Genomic DNA, 17,578 nt, shown 5'->3' with positions numbered 1-17,578 from the left:
TTTGGTGTACGTCGCTTTTAGCAATATTCCTGCAATATCACAGCGGGGGACGCTAGAAATGGGCTTCACACATTGTACCCATGTTGGGAATTGAACTTGGATTTTCGGCATAACGAGCGAACGCTTTTACCACTAGGCTACCCAACCACCCCTCTGTTGTGAAAGGGTGATGTTAGTTGACAGTGCCCATTGATCTTTCAATGTAGGATACAGCTGACAAGACAAAGCATTTCAAACCATTGTAAATTATTTCCACAAACAAATATCAATGAATATATTCTTTTAATCCAAATTCTGCTATGACAAAACAAAGCAACTATGGCACTGTTACCATTGTTGAATGAAAGCATGTTTATATACAAACATTCAATGATTCACGTAAAGATTTACAAATTACGACATGGTATATCTATTGCAAAAGATCATGTTAACATGGTACATAACACTGATGCGTATACACAATAAGTGCACAGCATCAATGTAGATGAATAAAAATATAATACATAAATACTGTGGACTAAACAGTAACACTGAAATCTAATGACATGAACAAAATATATCATGAGGAGAAACACACATGCTCCATTTCACAACAGAAACTTACAGCTTATAGAACCAAACATGCACTTGGATTGGATACAAAAACATATTAGAGTATGTTGTAACAAATTCCAAGTCAGATTCAGTCAGGTGAGTTCAACTCACAAAGTCCATTCAACGTTATTTTAGTATAAATAAACATAGTAAAAGTAAAACCGGTGCAAAAGATTCTAAAAAAAAAAATAGAAACAAAAAGTATTTATGAAACTACAAGTTTGAGTACTAAAAGTCATGCCTTCTGCAAAATTATATTTTCTTGTAGTCATTACATTCATACCAAGTTTAAGCCCTGTGTCCTCTGGTTCTTAAAAACAATTTTTAAACCTTCATAAAATTTGATTTATAAAATATGATTAAATAACATTTTGATGTTTGTTCACATAATGATAAACAGCATCAATGTAGAAGAATAAAAATAAGACACCAATACAGAAAGACAATATTACACCATAACACTTTGATATTCTGATACTTGAGAAATAGACTGTCAGTACAATGTGCAATATGACAGCAATGTTCGAAGTATCGTTGTCCTGTAGCTGCCAATATCATCTAGCAATGAGGCTTGGAGCATGTATGTACCAAATGTCAGTTTCATTCAGAAATATAGGATACCTGACTTAAAAGTAAAAAAGATTGCATATGTTCATAATAAGCTATCTACATGATGTATAAAAATATGTAATGATTATTGAAAACATTTTATGGTTGGCAGTGATGTTGCCCATCCCCACTGAATGAGAATTAATTGTAAATCAGCATGATAATAGTACTAGCACTAACTACTGAAGCACACCCTTATTAACCACTAAACCTGAAAACTTATTCTGCAAGTCTGTAAATGAACCAACTTATGGTGATGACAAATACAGAGGAAAAGTAGGATGTTGACATACACTTCCTGTTTAAGTTATCATTTTTTATTCAATCTGAGCTGTGTATGAAATCCACTGGAAATGAAATACTTCCTCAAAGTGAAGGTGAATATTATTCTAACATTTTCTTAAAGCATCTGTCATAGTGTCCCACATTGAAAAATGACAAATTTGTAGTGGGATGATACACCAGTGGATTGTGATTTTTTACTTCTTGACATAAGTATCAATTATTCGTAATTTAAATAAATAATATCGATCCTTACCTCACATGTTTGCCTTAATAAAGGTTACAGGAAATGCTAATTTGTAGTGAGTCCTTTGAATGAAAAAATAACAAAACCCTCAAAACTGGCAAATTTCTACTAGTCCTTATGATATATTAACTTTTGAGCCGTTTGGCAAGGACTATAGGGCTAGAGCGAATTTCTATTGCTGTGTATATATATGATAACAAGAATAAACAATACATAAACTTTACTGCACTGCCAGAGTTTTGAGGATGTTCTAAATTGAGTTGTATCTTCTATTCACAATACATACTATTTTACATGTAATCCCATTCAATATTTCTCTCATTTTACCTGAAAAAGAGGCCACGTCATACAGTAAAGTATCATTTTGGTTGACAACATATCAAAGGCAATGGCAGGAGACCGTTATTTAATTACTGGGATCAAAACAATTTTTAAAAAAATATTTACATTGATCTTTAAATATTTATGTTTATAAAAATAATGCAACTCCCAAAAATGACTAATGGTTAACACAAAGAAGAGGGGCCATGAGGCAGTTCATGTGGAAGAAACATTGCCTTTTCATCCAGTTATTACCTGACTGATAAAAGAGCTACATGTTTTCTTATGAACAGACAAAGCTGCACTCCAGCGGAACACCTCATTGCACACACAGGTGAACCTTTTCTGCTGAAAGTGGACTGCACGAATATGCATTCTTGTGGTATCAGCACGAGAAAATGTTTTGTTACACAAGGTGCAAGTTGTTCCATTGATATATTTCACTATCATCTGTAAGTTGGTCGCCCGTCCATTCGGTGATTTCTTGACGTCTGCTACCACAGAACTGGATGGGATCTTTTTAGGCCTGCCGATGACCTTTCCCTGTGATATCTTTTTGTCCTTTACTTTTGGCCTATTGCAAAAATTCAAATGGCGAAGCATGTTACTTTTGAAATGGAATGGTTTAGCACAGTTATCGCAGGGATACCTTGCAGAATTGTACTTTCCCTTTTTCATGGATTTTCCTCCTATCAAAAGTGACTTTTCACTTTTATCTGACACTGTGAAACTGGTGTTGTCCCCTGAAGTGGATGGGATATTGTTATCAAAAACTACATTCTGTTGGTGTCTATCTTCATCTTGCAAGAGTGACTGCAACAGAAAAACAGATTTATAACTCAAAAAGCAGCAACCATGACAACAGATGCTACACAAACTGTTCACATTGAACATTTGACATGTTCTCAATTACCAGCACAATCACAAGAAACATTTCTGAATTCATGTTCTAATACGTATGGATTACCTGGACCACGTTCTGCTGTTTATCTATACATATGATAACTTAAGACAGGCTTAGAGTACACAAAAAACTGTTATTTTAGGATAACAGAAAATGACCAATGTTGCTATCACGGAATGTGAAAACAGCAACCACTACCCCAATAAGCCATCCTATCTCTCAGGGTGTAAAAATACATGTAATCAACTTACGTTGTTAGTAGTGTGATCCAGTTTCGTAGACATCCTTCTTGAAATTCTCCGCTCTCCCTCCCTGCCAGAACCTTTATTGATTGTCGGTAGAACAAACTTCCAAGCTTTCCTTCTCCTGGTCCTTTTGAACTTCCCATCACTTCCTGCTGTCTGTGAAGTGCCTTTTGTCCATGGTTTTCCTCTTGTCCTTAGTGTGCATGAACTTCCTGGTGGGTGTGGGGCTGGAACAGAGCTGTCTTCTATCAGAGCTGCTTGGATGGAGGGTAGACTTTGTGTTAAAGCTCTTATTTGAGGTTTTACTTTCTGTCTTTTGACTGTTAAGTGTTTTGACAAACAGTGATACTTCAAGGAACTTAGGTGCTTAAACATTCCCTTGCACACCTTGCACTGAAATGGTGACATTTCTGTCTTCCAAATACACATGTTGTGGACATAATGAGAAAGTAAATACTTACTCTTTAATGCACTTCTGAGTTTGTGGTATGACTTTGATCCATGTGATGAATGTATTTGAAGTTTTGAGGTGATGTTGTTTCTGACTCTACAATTTCTAGCTTTGCCTTTTCTTTTCTTCCCTCTCCTGTGTCTGGTGCCATTGATTTGAGCAGTGTAAGGCTGACCCTGGGTGAGTGATGTATCATCCACTCTATTGAAGGAGCGTCCAAAGGAGTCAGTATCAGAGGTGTCAGCATTCTCATATATGACATAATCCAGGTCACCTGACTCGGCATCAGGTTGTTCAGTCTTCACAAGTCCTAGGTCTACTTCACAATCTCCTGAAGTACTGGATGACCCATTTGAATATGAAGAACCATTTTGTGCTGTCAAATCTTCTGATGTATATTTTACCCTTGACTGTGATGATTCCCCTTCTGGCTGTTCATTCAATAATCCTTCTTCTGGGAACATATTAGTTGACACAACTTCTAACACTACAGAAGCAGATGATTCATCGCGATTCATCTGTTTTTCTATCGCAGGAATTTTGGACACCTTTTTTCTTGTGCAAAGATTAACATACTTCACAGAGGGACATTGAGATTTGGGACACTGTCGTTTGAGAATGTCTAATCCTAATCCTTTAACTACTTTTTCTGGTCTACCTCTTCTTCTGAGAACTGCACTTCGGTCTTTCCCAACAGATCTGAAGGAGAAGCATGATTTCCAAGATCTACCGTGACTTCTCCCACCTGCATTCATATCCTCATCCAAGTACTGCCTCATGGGTTCACTTCTCCTTCTACCTGGTTCACTGGAGTCAAGATCCTCATGTTCAGGAGAAACACATGAGGGCTCAGAAAAAGCATCCTGTTCTTTGGGAGAAGATGCAAGATCTGTGGAATGTACCGCTTGATTAGTGTTGCCATACAGATCATCACCCTGGCCATTTGTCATGAAGAGTTCCTTGCTAGGAGACACTTCCATTGAAGTATTTTTCAGCTGACCTTCCTGTTGGCTGTACACTTCTCCATCCTTCCCACTGCTGACACTGGACTGTTCATGAGAACTGTCCTTGGTGTGAGGTCTTTGGTGTAGATATGCATTACAAAATGAAGGAGGACTAAATGCTGTTTGGTGACCATTCAGAGATTCCACAGACACAATGGTAGGTTGTAAAGATGCTTCCTCCTGAAAACTTGGTGCAGCTGGTTCCAATTTATTGCAATCAGTGTCATGTTGTTGGCCTTGGAGATGGCCCTTGGTAGATGCCATGGGTGATGCAGTGGATGGCACTTGGACAAACGGTGCCTGCATGGACTGCACACGACTATATGATGCAGGTGACTGTGTTAAAGTCCCTACAACAGCAAACCCCTGGTCTTGTTGACTAGGGAGCTGTTGTAGTTCAAGGACAGGAGACAGAGGCAATTCAGTTGGCTGCAGTATTTCTGACTCGGCTTCATAACTCTGATCACCCAAGCAGGACAAGTGAGACCGCTCCAGCAAGGCAAGAGCTTTGGACAGCTGTAGGACCTTGGCAGCTTGCTTTATCTTGTGCAGACTGTCCTTGGTGACCACCAGCTCCCCAGTGTACAGATAGTCCAGGATCATCTTCAGTATCTCGGAGTCAATGTCTGAAACCAAAATTATTGTACTAATAGAATAAGAATTGTACATTTTACAAGAAATTGTATATCTATATACTTGTCCTAGTGCACAATATGCATTTCTCATTCTTCTTTTAATCCTAAGGGGAAATGTGCCTTAACAAAGGTTTCCAGCTTCTAAAAAACAATCCACCCGAACACACCTCGCATCACCATGGTCACCCCCCAACAATCTATGTCATGCACGCTTATCATGCCAGTCAACCTACATGTGCTCAACATGTGATTTCTCCAGCCAACTCATTCTCTTTCTTGAGCTGATAAGCTGATTCAAGGATAGAATGGTGAACATACAGTGTGTGAGAATAAGTATATATAAATATACAATTTACTGTAAAACTTACAAATTTTTAAACTTATCCCATGTCACACTGTGCATTTATCCCACGGTTGAAAGGTGGGGTGCAAATCCCATCCCTATAAAGGCAACAACCGTAGGATATACACAAGGAAGCTGGTGCTTAACAGTGATACAGAACAACATTAGCTAACACTGTCAAGTGTCATAAAGACACTCTAAAATAGTGTTGTGACTCTTATACGTGAACAAATGAAACACCTGAAATTGGGAACAACATGTGAAACATGTTCATTGAGAAGATTAACTGTAAAGCCATATGATTCGATTCCTAAATCCAAACAACAAGACAGGGGTATCACTCTCTCCCTTGGATGATAGGACAAGCCAACTTGGCATCTCCTTCAACGTGTCGTCAAAACCATCAATCATGCCTTGGGGACTTAAACAAAGGTTAAGCCGAGAAAAGGAACGATTGACCATATCCACAAAAGGATCAGTGAACCAACACCAAACAACACATGCAGAAGGCACACGTGAGTGGAATCGAGGACAGTAAAACAGGAATCAGGCGGCGACTTCCAGGTGAAGACATAAGTCTCTACAGATGAGTGAAAGCATTCTCCAATCGGATACTCCGTCTGGGAGAACCCCCAAAAGTATAATAACCTCAAAGAGTCATGCCAAGGTTTATTGTAGATATAGAAAGATATAGTACAAGGAACTGGATCAGATAAATGTCTCACCCATATGTCTCCTTTTCCTGTCTTAACCTTTGTTGAGTCTCAACTAAATATAGTCGTCGATATATGATTCAAAGACGATGCGTTGAACATGTAGGAATTTGACAAAGGGCTTAGTGAGGCGGGTAAATAGCTATGGAGTAAAAAATTCCGAATGGGAGCACCTTCCATTGGTAGTGGTGGCCGAGGAAAATGAACTGGAGGAAGCGTCAATGCTCCCGATAGATGGGGACGTTTAGATACATGTCCTGTAGATCTACACTGAACTGAACAATTGACGTCATCCGGGAGTGTGGAGGTTTAACTTGTTGAAAACGAGTGGAGAAGAAATTTGGTGTCAAGGGAGATGTGCCCATGCACTCAGTGGCCTTCTTTGCAAGTAGCATACTTATAGCATCTGTCAGAACCAGAAGTTGCTTGTCTGATACAGGCGAAGAGGCTGGATCTGCTACTAATAACCTACCAGAGATCAGACTGAGTGAGTGAAGTGAGTGGGAGAGAAGGCAGGTCACAAACAGTCCCTCCGTTGTTGCTCTTTAAGCTGGTTACATTGTAACCGAAGCAGATCAACTCACGCCAAACCTTCTGTGCAATGTTTTGAATGTGTCAAGCCAAACGTGGAGTTGACCAAGGCAGTTGGCATAGGCAATTTTTTAAGGGATCATCCAATGAGATGTTACACCACACCGTCTGAAGGTAGTAATTGACCCTGCGTGATGGACAAGAAGATCCGAAATGGCTGTAACCTTGTCCTGATAAAACCGACAGCACCTCGAACACAAGCTGACAACAAAAGATGTAAGGTATCTTTGGGCGAAGTACACTTGGGAAGCTTGAGTTTATATTGCAATCCAAATCAAAACCATAACTGGATCCACAGTGTCAAAACTGTCAGAAGAAGAACAGGGGAGGCATGATGATCAACTAAATCATCTTCTGCCAAGGGATCCACAGGAGAAGGGGGTGAGACTGTTGAGGCCATTGGCCAGAATGGAAGTTACTGCATCTGTAGGAGGACCCAACTGAGGGGCACGCTGACTTCACAGCTTGTAAGAGAGAGTGGCTGTGCCGGGGATGGAGGTGAAATCTTTAGGATTCCACGAGGTAGGAAGTATCTGTATGGAAGAATGTAGTGTCACTGGAGGATCTGTTACTGCCAAGGCAGGCGCATATCGAACGAGAGAGAGCGGAGACAGCGCATTGAAGGAAGAGTGCCATGTGTGGCCTTTGGGGAAGGTCATTTGCTGGTAGCAGCTGAGCGATGAGGGTTATCTCTGTGCCAGCGAAGTGAGGAAAATTCATGGCACTTAGAAGGAAAATAGCTCCTCATAGGAGTACCACGGCACAGATGGAAGGAGTCCATATAGTGTGGGTAGTGTTCCGATCATGCGCCGGGTTTGTGTAGGCATTAAACATAGCAGGGTTCCATGGAAATTCTCGTTGTTGATAATGATAGTCATAAAAACAAGAACAACAACGTAGACGAGAGTCAAGATGAATGGAAGAAGAGGAGTGAGCCAAGTGTGACAAGTGTCCAATAGAATTGGTATAAAGTTTCGTACAGATTCGTGAGTAGATGACCAATCCCCTGATTGTCAATCCTATGAAGATCTCGACCTCAAACCATGGGGGAACGTTTGATCCTTAGAGTTACGTCGCTCCTTTCAGATGCGGCGATCCTTAGAGGAGTTGTGAACGTTGGGAGTGTCACGATCCTTGAAAGGTTCGTCAAACCGTAGATGTATGTTGATCCAGGGAGGAGATCGCAGATCCTGTGATCCCGGGTTCTTCGAAGGTCATCGAATCGAGTTCTGTGGGTGACCTGTTACTGAAAGCTTATTTGCTGAACACCGAATAGAGGATCAGGAACATCGAGAAGTAGGCGTGGAGTGGTAGATAAAACTGCAGTCTGAGAGATGCCCTCAGGTGGAAAAAGATTGATAGTATCAGTGCCAGTAGACGAGGGCAATGAAGAAAAATGACGGTCTACGGTAGGCTTCACAGAAGCAAGAGGGAGTGTGGCCAACTGTGAGGAAACTACAGCAGCTGTACAGTAGAGAACAGTAGGTTGAATCGCCTTAGATGTCGATATTCCAGAAGGGGCTGAGCGGTCAAACCTGGAACGTCTTCCCTGAGAAAGTGGTCAGATACTCCATCGTCATTGACAGACAAAATGGGAAGCGTTGGGGTAGACAATTCAACGATTGTCGAAGATATAGGTAGCTTCGCCGATTTTTTAGATTATTTCATAGGACTTTTCTTTGTTTTTGTCAATTTTTCTTGTTCTCTTTGCCAGCACTTGTGAAGATTGCTGCAAATTGAAGAGATGAGCTGCAATGACAGCGGCAATCCAAGCAGACATCATGTGGGTTGGAAGGGGAAAAAACCTGCCTACAAGTCAGGCACAAATGTGTTCAGCGTGTGTTGGTCGACTGCAATGAAAAGCATGAATAACCCAGAATGTTGGGAGGTGATCATGGTGATGCTAGGTGTGTTTGGGTGGATTGTTTTTTAGATACTGGAAACCTTTGTTTAGGCACTTTTCCACTTAGGATCAATAGAAGAACAAGAAATGCATCATGTGAGATGGGAAAAATTATGAATGTTTGTATAAACACATAAATCCTTAACAATCACAGTCTGCATATATGTGCTAAAATTTATCTATTATCAGCGTCTTATACAGTGTTCAACATTAAAGGGTCCTGGGGTCCTAGAGGTCTCCTCGTGGTATGTTAGACCCGCCCTCATTCTTTCTTTTAAAAAGAGTTATGACAATGACCCGTTGACTTTCATGCATAATTTCTAACACTAAATGTATTGTAGCAATTCCATCTTTTGACATAGATTACCAAAACTATTGCCATGTGGGTCACTCTTGAAGGCCTAGAATAGCATTATTAATTCAGATATCCAGAATGACAATATGTTGATGTGTAGTGACAGCTGCTGTTATATCTGCAGTATCAACATACAAGAACATTGTACATAGATGTTAGAATTCCACAGAAGTATCACAATACCATGTGTAATGAATATAGTTTTATCAAATACCATGAATATACTCCCCAATACAGGTAAAATACAACTGAATACATAAGCATAACCAAGCTTTTCAAAAAGAGAATTGATTCCCTCGGAAAGTTCAATTTGGCATTGAACCCAAAAAATTAATATTACAAATTGTACTTACATCAGGAATCAAATCTGTGTCTAAAACCAAAGACCATATCTAAACATAGTCTCTAATAAAGTATAACAAACAGTTTAACCACCTCACAACCTCATGTAGGATTTAATTAATGACAGCTTACTCAGTTTCAAGCTGCCTGTGTCTGACACCATGAACTGCATCACGTTCCTGCTGACTGCGAGATGCCGAAGAAAGTCTGAATGTGCTGCCAGAACCAGCCAATGAGCTTGAATGTCAATGCCATCGCTGGAGGTCAAGGTCACATCACACAAAGTCTTGTCCTTGTACAGCTTATTGAGACCTTGTTTCAGAGTGAGGCCATGTTTGCCATCAAAGAGAATTTCCATGGCAGTTTCATCCATCCTGAAGAGATATCATATAACAATATCATATATACGACCTACAAAAATCAAGGGAACTAATGATTTGAATGTTTCATGTTTTGTTTGTTTATTTGTTGTTTAACGCCACACCCAGCAATATTGCAATCCCATCAGTCACCTCTTATGACAAGCATAGTCACCTTTAGAGCAAGCATGGGTTGCTGAAGACCAATTCTACCCCGAATCTTCAAGGGTGGATTTGAATGTAGAAAAAAAATTACAGGGGAACATGTACAATATTGTGGCGGTGCATCTGAACGCAGAAATTAATAGGCTACAAGGCGCTGTAAATGTTATGCTGTTATGCTATTTACAGCTAACCAGGAAATACTAGAAAATCTGTGTAAGCTAGTTGTTAAGCAGTTTAGTTATTATCCATGTGTCTAAAAGCAAAATAACTTGATATGGAATGTATTGTTTGTATCGTGATACAGGGTTTGTAAATCGATGTATTGTATCGTGGGCCTTGTATCGTCATATCATTAGACCACTAGAAGTCAAAATCCTAAGTTGCCCGAATGTTTGGCAAAGCAACAAGTGTAATTTCTCAACCATGGGACAAGTCCCTTCAAATGGGTTTGGTTGCTATGAGACCTGGGTGCTGCAGGCCTTGAAAACTTACACCTAGTCAAGATTGTCTCATTACATTTTTTGCACTAAGCAATATATTCAAATCTGCTCCTGTTATCCTCAGAGAATTCCATACAAGAACAGGAAGTCAAATTTTAACATCTACTGTTAAAAACGGCTCTATGCAGCCTGCCTGAAAGCAAGGTGTCCTGTGAAGGGTGTGACCCCAACAGGTCACCATAGACGGCAGAGATTGGGCTGGGCTAGGCAACACCAGGGATGGGCTGCGTGACAAACGTGTTATATATCATGTCTACAGACGAATCAAGGTTTTGCCTCTGATTTACAGATGGTAGAAAATGTAGGCAACGTTGAGGAGAGCAGATTGCCATGGCAACAAATTCTTGACCATGATTGGTATGGGGGTGGTAGTATCATGGGGTGGAGTGTTACCACACCTGACAGCCAAACTTATTTGGTTATGATATTGTGAATGGACATTTTTCTGGCCAGCAATATGTTGACAACCATTATGCATACTGGTGTTATTCCATTCACCAGGATTATCACAGAAATTTTGAACTGCGAGATGACTAGAAGGCATACAGACATTGGACTGGCCTGCTAAGCCCTGTAGAGCATTGGTTGCACGTTCTCAGGCAGAGAGAGAACGACCCAACACCCACCAACGTGGCCCAGCTAGGATTAGTCCTTCAGGCAAAATGGGCAATATCAAGGGCAACCCCATGCAAGTTAATCAACAGCATGCCATCAAGTTGATGTGCAAGTGTCGCCAAACACGGTGGACACACTAGATATTGATCTAAACGACTGAAAATTATCTTACAGACATTTATTGTCATTACAACACCATCACTGTCATGTCATCAGTTCCCTATTTCTTGTCGGTGGTATAGCAATGTATTGGTCATATTTCAAACTTGCAAATATTCAGTTAGGCCAAACAATTTCCTTGCAGATTTGGGCGGCGGCGCTCTGAAATACATACAAAAGGTGTAAAAAAAACAGAGCCACTAGGCTCTGTATTTCAATTAAATTAAAAAGAAATAATGACACCCATGTTTAAAGTCAGATGAGAATTCTGCATGCCAATTTAAGAGACACCATAGATGTAAACTTACATACACAGTTTCACCTCCATAGACCTCATAGTTTCAGAGATACAGTAACAAAAGTAGGGTAACAAAAAGTGGGGTATGTGAAGGTCAAAGGTCAAAGCTTGAAAAAATATCAAAATATGCCTTGCATATGTTATACCACATACCATATACCTGCTTCATATAATTTGTTTAAAATAATACATGCAGAAAGGGCTGGTTAATGGACAAAATGACATTTTCAATAGAACTGCAACAGAGTGTTTCTACCTCTTGACAAATGGTTCGGATCATTCCTCATGCCATCAACAACTGGTCAGCGTTAAAAAAATTGGCACAAGTCCTATAGTCCTTGCCAAACTGTTTTGCTTTATGTTATCATTATAAGGACTCGTAGACAAAACAGTTTCTTTCATTGTTGGTTCATCTGGCACTGATTTGATTATTTACAAACCGACATATTATAGCGGGAACAATAATGACTGCAGGACAATACAACATTCATTCACTCGCTCTCTCCAAAAAACAATTCCCAGCTTGTGTGTCAATGGATTGTTAAGGTGAGTGAGTGAGTGAGTGAGTGAGTGAGTGAGTTTGGTTTTATGTCGCTTTTAGCAATATTCCAGCAATATCATGGCGGGGGACACCTGAAATGGGCTTCACACATTGTACCCATGTCAGGAATCGAACCCGGTTCTTCGAGTGATTAGCGAACGCTTTAACCACTAGGCTAACCGACCGCCCCTTTTTTTATTAGGAAAGAGAGCATCTGGGTACTGCTTTGGTCAGTCTAATTCAAATCAGATCTTTTACTGAGATACAACACCTCTCTGTGTGAATATCAGAGGAAACGTCCTTAGAGTTCAAATGACAAAGTCGACTCAGATGAACTGTTGTGCCAGTGCCACAAATTCTAACCCGAGGAACTCTGAGGATGTGTGCGTTCATTGTGTTTGTGTCATGGGCCCAGTGCAGGCACCCTTCTTGTCACCATTGGGTACATTTGAAAGTTTGTATCACCCCTGTGAGGACAGTACTGAGTTATGGTGTCCATGTCACGTTGAAAAAAAAAGAATTTAGGACACCTGAGACTTGTACATACTTGTATGTGCAAAATGTTTGAAGGTGATTGGAATAGGACTGTTTTTTTTAATTCACCAGAACGACCATTATGTAACTTGTACATATTTTTTGAAAATCTATTTAATGGATCACTTGTGGCAACGCCAAAATTTGGAGCCCTCCAAACACACCATATTTGCTCAAGGGTGATCACTGTTGGTCAGCCAATCATCTGGCAGAAATTTGATGACATCACTGTTAAAAAGTTTGTTTTGGAAGCTGAAGCGATCGACTGATCGCTTCGATTTTACAAGGGAAAAAATAATCACGATTTGTGCAAAATAGCAATAAACTTCAAGTTGACAGGTAAGAAAACACTTAGGTTCCATATTTATTCATTCATTGTTTGGGCACGGCAATATCTCTAATGTGACCGAAAACCAATTACCATGATTACGAGGGGTGAGATGAAATGGGGTTTAACGTCGCGTTCAAGATTATTGCACTTATAAAGTGACGTGCATGCACGTGTTTGTAGCTGCTTGTACTAGTCTTGACTAAAGCCAATTTTATAGTGTTAGGCCAGTGAGATACCATGCTGCAGTTTATCATGAATACTCCCCTCAGACACAGTATACTGCCACCGAGCCAACCAGTCCTTGTTTTAGCCAGGCAGGGTAACAACAAGTACTGTCTGTTACCGTCTTTTGGTATGACGCAGCTGGGGATCGAATGCTGACTTTCTGCTCTACTGGCAGACGATCTACCACTAGACCATGGAGGTGGACCCATGATTTCACGAGGATGTGCAACAGACTGGTGCACATTAAGTTACCATTGCTTACACCCTGTCTGCCACATATTCCCTAAAATGAAATTTAACTAACCAACTTTATGAATCATGCATAAATTGAACACATTAGTTACAAAATCCATATGTGTAGATCAAATTTGTGAAATTTTGGCTAGATTAGGGATTCTGCATACAAAACATGACAAATAATTAGGGTTCTTAACATAAATACACAGTGATTAGAGCTACCTATGATAACTGCTTTCATCTCTTAACCAGTGCTGAATGTTTTATTTTTTCGAGCTCAGCCTACACCACAAACCTACAGATAGACAAATATCTAGTCTATGAAATGAACATATATTACAGAAAAACAGTTGTTAAATTATCTTAATAAGATATAGTAAAAAGGCGCCCAGAGACTGTCCTATACTGCAGTAGTCTAGACTTGCCCACTATTATAGACTTGCAAGGGCTATATTGGACATATTTGTTTCTGGGTATGACAGACTAGACTAGGCTAATCTACTGACTGCAGTGCAGGCGAAATATTTCCTTGTGTGATAGTACAGTGTAAACATCCGTGTTCTAATTCTGTGACTACATAGATCTATAGAATAAAACAGCTTTTTCAGTCCTGAAACGAAAAGGGGAAGTTCAAGAGCAGAAAAGTCAATTTTGACCGGCCCGCGTCTGTTCCAGTCAGCGCGAATGGCAATGCCATTGTGAACCTGAGGCGATGACCTGCAAAGCTTGCTGTAAGCAAGAAGCCATGGACTGTTTCTGAATGTCTTATCAATATTTGACATCGCCGTAACGTTGAAAAGGTTACCTGGCTGATGTTATGTTATGGGAGCGTCGGTATCATTAATGCACTAAAGATTCACACAGAGTTGGCATCTATTCCATGGTCAACTCTGTCGTTTGTCCCTCATGTTCAGCCATCTTTGTTGATGCGCTTTTACTGTAGAACGGAGTAGCCTCCCTTAGACGATATTGCAATCGGATTTCCTCGGAAGACATCATCACCTTGCGAACAGAGGATCGTTTGCATCCGAGGATGGAAACATTATGGCACTTATTAGCGGAGGTTATTCCAACTAATAAAGAGATCACGCTCCAAAAAATGTATGTCATTTAGACTCATTACGGAGACCATCAAGTGTTATTCTGTTGCAATGCATTTAGTAGTAAATTTTCTTATATGAAATAATATTTCAACTTTCAATTAATTAGTCACCATAAAGGGATACGATTCCCGACTCTCTGTGTGAAGATCTGCCCACACCTCCATCCATATGAGGATGCGTCAGGTGTACTTTCCAACCATCATCGAGGATTTTAAATTCTTGGTATGAGTCAGCTAGGCCTTAAAAACTGAGCATTTTCGTTCCACGAAAACGATTGTAATCGAGTCGTTAGGAATGCACAAAAAGCGCAATTATATTCCGGTTTTTTTTAAATATATGAATTGTGTTGTTTCTGAGCGCCATGACATCTACGCCCAATATGGTTACTGTCGAGGCATAATTTGTGATCTTTGTCTGGTTACATTTGCGAAGATCGAAAGTCTGAATCGAGGTGGTAAAGACATGAAGTCAAAACACCTAAACACAAAACACACCATGACCGCCTCCGTGGTCCAGTTGTATAGCGTCTGTCCGGAGCGCAGAAGGTCGTGGGTTCGATCCCCCGCCGCGTCATACGAAAATACGTTAAAAGATGAGATGGTACTTGTTGTTACCCTGCCTGGTGTTTGACATTCAAAGGGCTAAAACAAGGACTGGTTGGCTCAAAGTCAGTATATTGTGTCTGAGGGGAGTATTGATGTTAAACTGCTGCATGGTATCCCAGTGGGCTAGGTAGCACTATAACATTCAAGCAGTACAAGCAGTCACACACACACACACACACATACATACATACATACACACACACACACACACACACACACACACACACACATATTGGTAATTTACATTGGGCATGTTAAACTGTGGTATGGTGTCTCAGTGTGCTAGCACTCTTAATCGGCACCAGTACCGACTAGTACAAGCACACACACACACACACACACACACACACACACGTGCATGCACGTCGCTATATAAAAGTGCAATAATCTTGGACGCGACGTTAAACCCTATTACACCCCCACCACATTGATAATACGGAAGACACACAAACACACATACTCAAAGATGAGATTCGGAAGAATAACTGAATTAATGTGTGCGGCCTTATACGAACAAATGACAAAGTAAGATATTTATCCTGAAACGTTTTATTTCCCTATATATGCCGTGTATATCATTCCTGGAACGTGACTACACCATGAAAACCTGTACGTCACTGTCACAACTTGAGTGAGTGAGTAAAACATATTCTGTGTTATGTGGTTCGTTGGGCTATTGCTAATGTCAAAAGTAAATCTCATTAAAATCAGATTTTAGTTCTGGCTACTGCTAAACAAAGATCTGAGGACATCCCACTTGGGGTCACGTCAGAACAACCTTTCATCCGACCAATCAGAGCGTCGCTTACCAGCTCGTGAAAGTGACAGTCGGAATGTGATTTCTAATCATGCAACCTCAAAAACTTTAACACGGGGTATTCCGAACGATAGTTACGGTCTTAATACACTCTATATACTCTAGACCATATATTAGCCATTCCAGAATGTTCTTTTGTTCAGGTTCCAAATTTTAAATCGAGAATTTGTCAAAATATGTTTCGAAGCGTAGTCGCCAATTTGTAATTAGTGCCGTAAAGCACGAGAAAACTATCCCCTGATTGGCTAATGTCGACTTCATTTCAGTCATTTCATTAAGATCTGATTTTAATGAGATTGGTCAAAAGTACACATTAAATGGATAAGTGCATTGTCCTCAAGGTGACTCGCCACAACCGCTTTTGTTACTGGAGGAGTGAATGAGTTGGGTCTTACGTCGTTTTTAGCAAAATTCCAGCAATAACAACGGGGGACACCATTGGCTCCACAAATTGTGTCCATGTGGGGAGTCGAACCCGGGCTTTCGGCGTGACGAGCGAACGTTGTAACCACTAACTTACTACGCCGGCCCTGATACTGGAAGATCTCACTATATTGCAAGTCAGTGTTTATGTTGAAGTGTTCAAGTGTCAACCTTTAAAACTCGGTTGGTGCATCTCGAACGTTATGCACAGAATGGTCTTGGGCTACAAGGGCGGATCCAGCATTTTTAAAAGGGACGGACGGGTCTAAAATATGAAAATCCCTAGACCCCCTGAACAAGATCCACCACCCCACCCCTACCCTGGATCCGCCTATGTACTACACATGAACCGTGCTTCTACTGATGTTATAAATGATCTCTTTCGTGCTGAAGTGACGCACGGCAATAACTAAGTAGTACAATTTGTTAATATTTAGGTTTACTAGTTGTCCATTCCCATACTTTGACAAACAGCATGAATGCGGTGACAACAAAACATGAACTGTTCAAATACGAAATTTCGCCACCCGGAAACGTATCGTTTTCTTGAACCACGCAATGGAGGCGGCAGAGAATCCCCGTGTGAATCTATCAGTATTCGGCTGCAGTGCCCCCTGCAGTACCTCTCCCCTTCCCTTCTGTCTCTCCGGGCTCCCGGGACTTCTGGCTTGCTGTCATCCAAGCAGCCGCAGAACCACCAGGATAGGAGCCGAAACTGCCGAACTGTGACCCACCATACTGAGGCATACTTCCAAATTGGGATGTAGCGCCGAACTTTGACCCACTATACTGAGGCACACCTCCAAATTGGGAAGTAGCGCCGAGCTGTGACGTGTCTCCAAAAGAGGACTGGCCACCGAACTGTGATCCAAGTTGATGCGTGGACCCGAACTGTGATCTCCTAGATCCGAATGACCCTGCTGATGGCGTGTCCCCGGAAGTTTCTGGGTAGAACCCCTGAAAATTGCTACTCCACCAATTCTTCCACCAGGGATGGAATTCATTATTTCCAGGCCACCTTAAGCTCTTATCACGTGATCCAGGATAGTAATCCACACGTCGTTGCTGTGTAATTGCTGGTTTCCTAACAGCCGGAACCACTGCGGGTTTGAACTGAATCGGGTAAG

At 40.8% G+C, this 17,578-nt stretch overlaps 1 protein-coding gene across 3 annotated transcripts; it reads right to left on the bottom strand.

Moving 5' to 3' along the window:
• Positions 1–332: 332 nt before the first annotated feature.
• On the bottom strand, positions 333–14,412 carry LOC139476318 (uncharacterized). Of its 3 annotated transcripts, none has more exons than XM_071259399.1 (5): positions 14,309–14,412; positions 9,672–9,913; positions 3,664–5,283; positions 3,209–3,456; positions 333–2,866 (listed from the first exon to the last, which is right to left on the bottom strand). In XM_071259399.1, the coding sequence occupies exons 2-5, from the start codon at positions 9,910–9,912 to the stop codon at positions 2,294–2,296; spliced, it is 2,682 nt and encodes an 893-aa protein (XP_071115500.1). In that variant the 5' UTR covers position 9,913; positions 14,309–14,412; the 3' UTR covers positions 333–2,293. The 3 variants fall into 3 exon arrangements, with proteins under 3 accessions (XP_071115500.1, XP_071115501.1, XP_071115499.1); XM_071259400.1 differs by having other exon boundaries at positions 3,209–3,429; XM_071259398.1 differs by having other exon boundaries at positions 3,209–5,283.
• Positions 14,413–17,578: the final 3,166 nt, after the last annotated feature.

Source organism: Haliotis cracherodii, unplaced genomic scaffold (genome assembly GCF_022045235.1).
Source record: "Haliotis cracherodii isolate W230 unplaced genomic scaffold, xgHalCrac1.p SCAF_1, whole genome shotgun sequence".
Classification (NCBI taxonomy): Eukaryota; Metazoa; Mollusca; class Gastropoda; order Lepetellida; family Haliotidae; genus Haliotis; species Haliotis cracherodii.
Note: the sequence above shows the minus strand (reverse complement) of the source record. Positions and strands in the feature narration are given on the sequence as shown.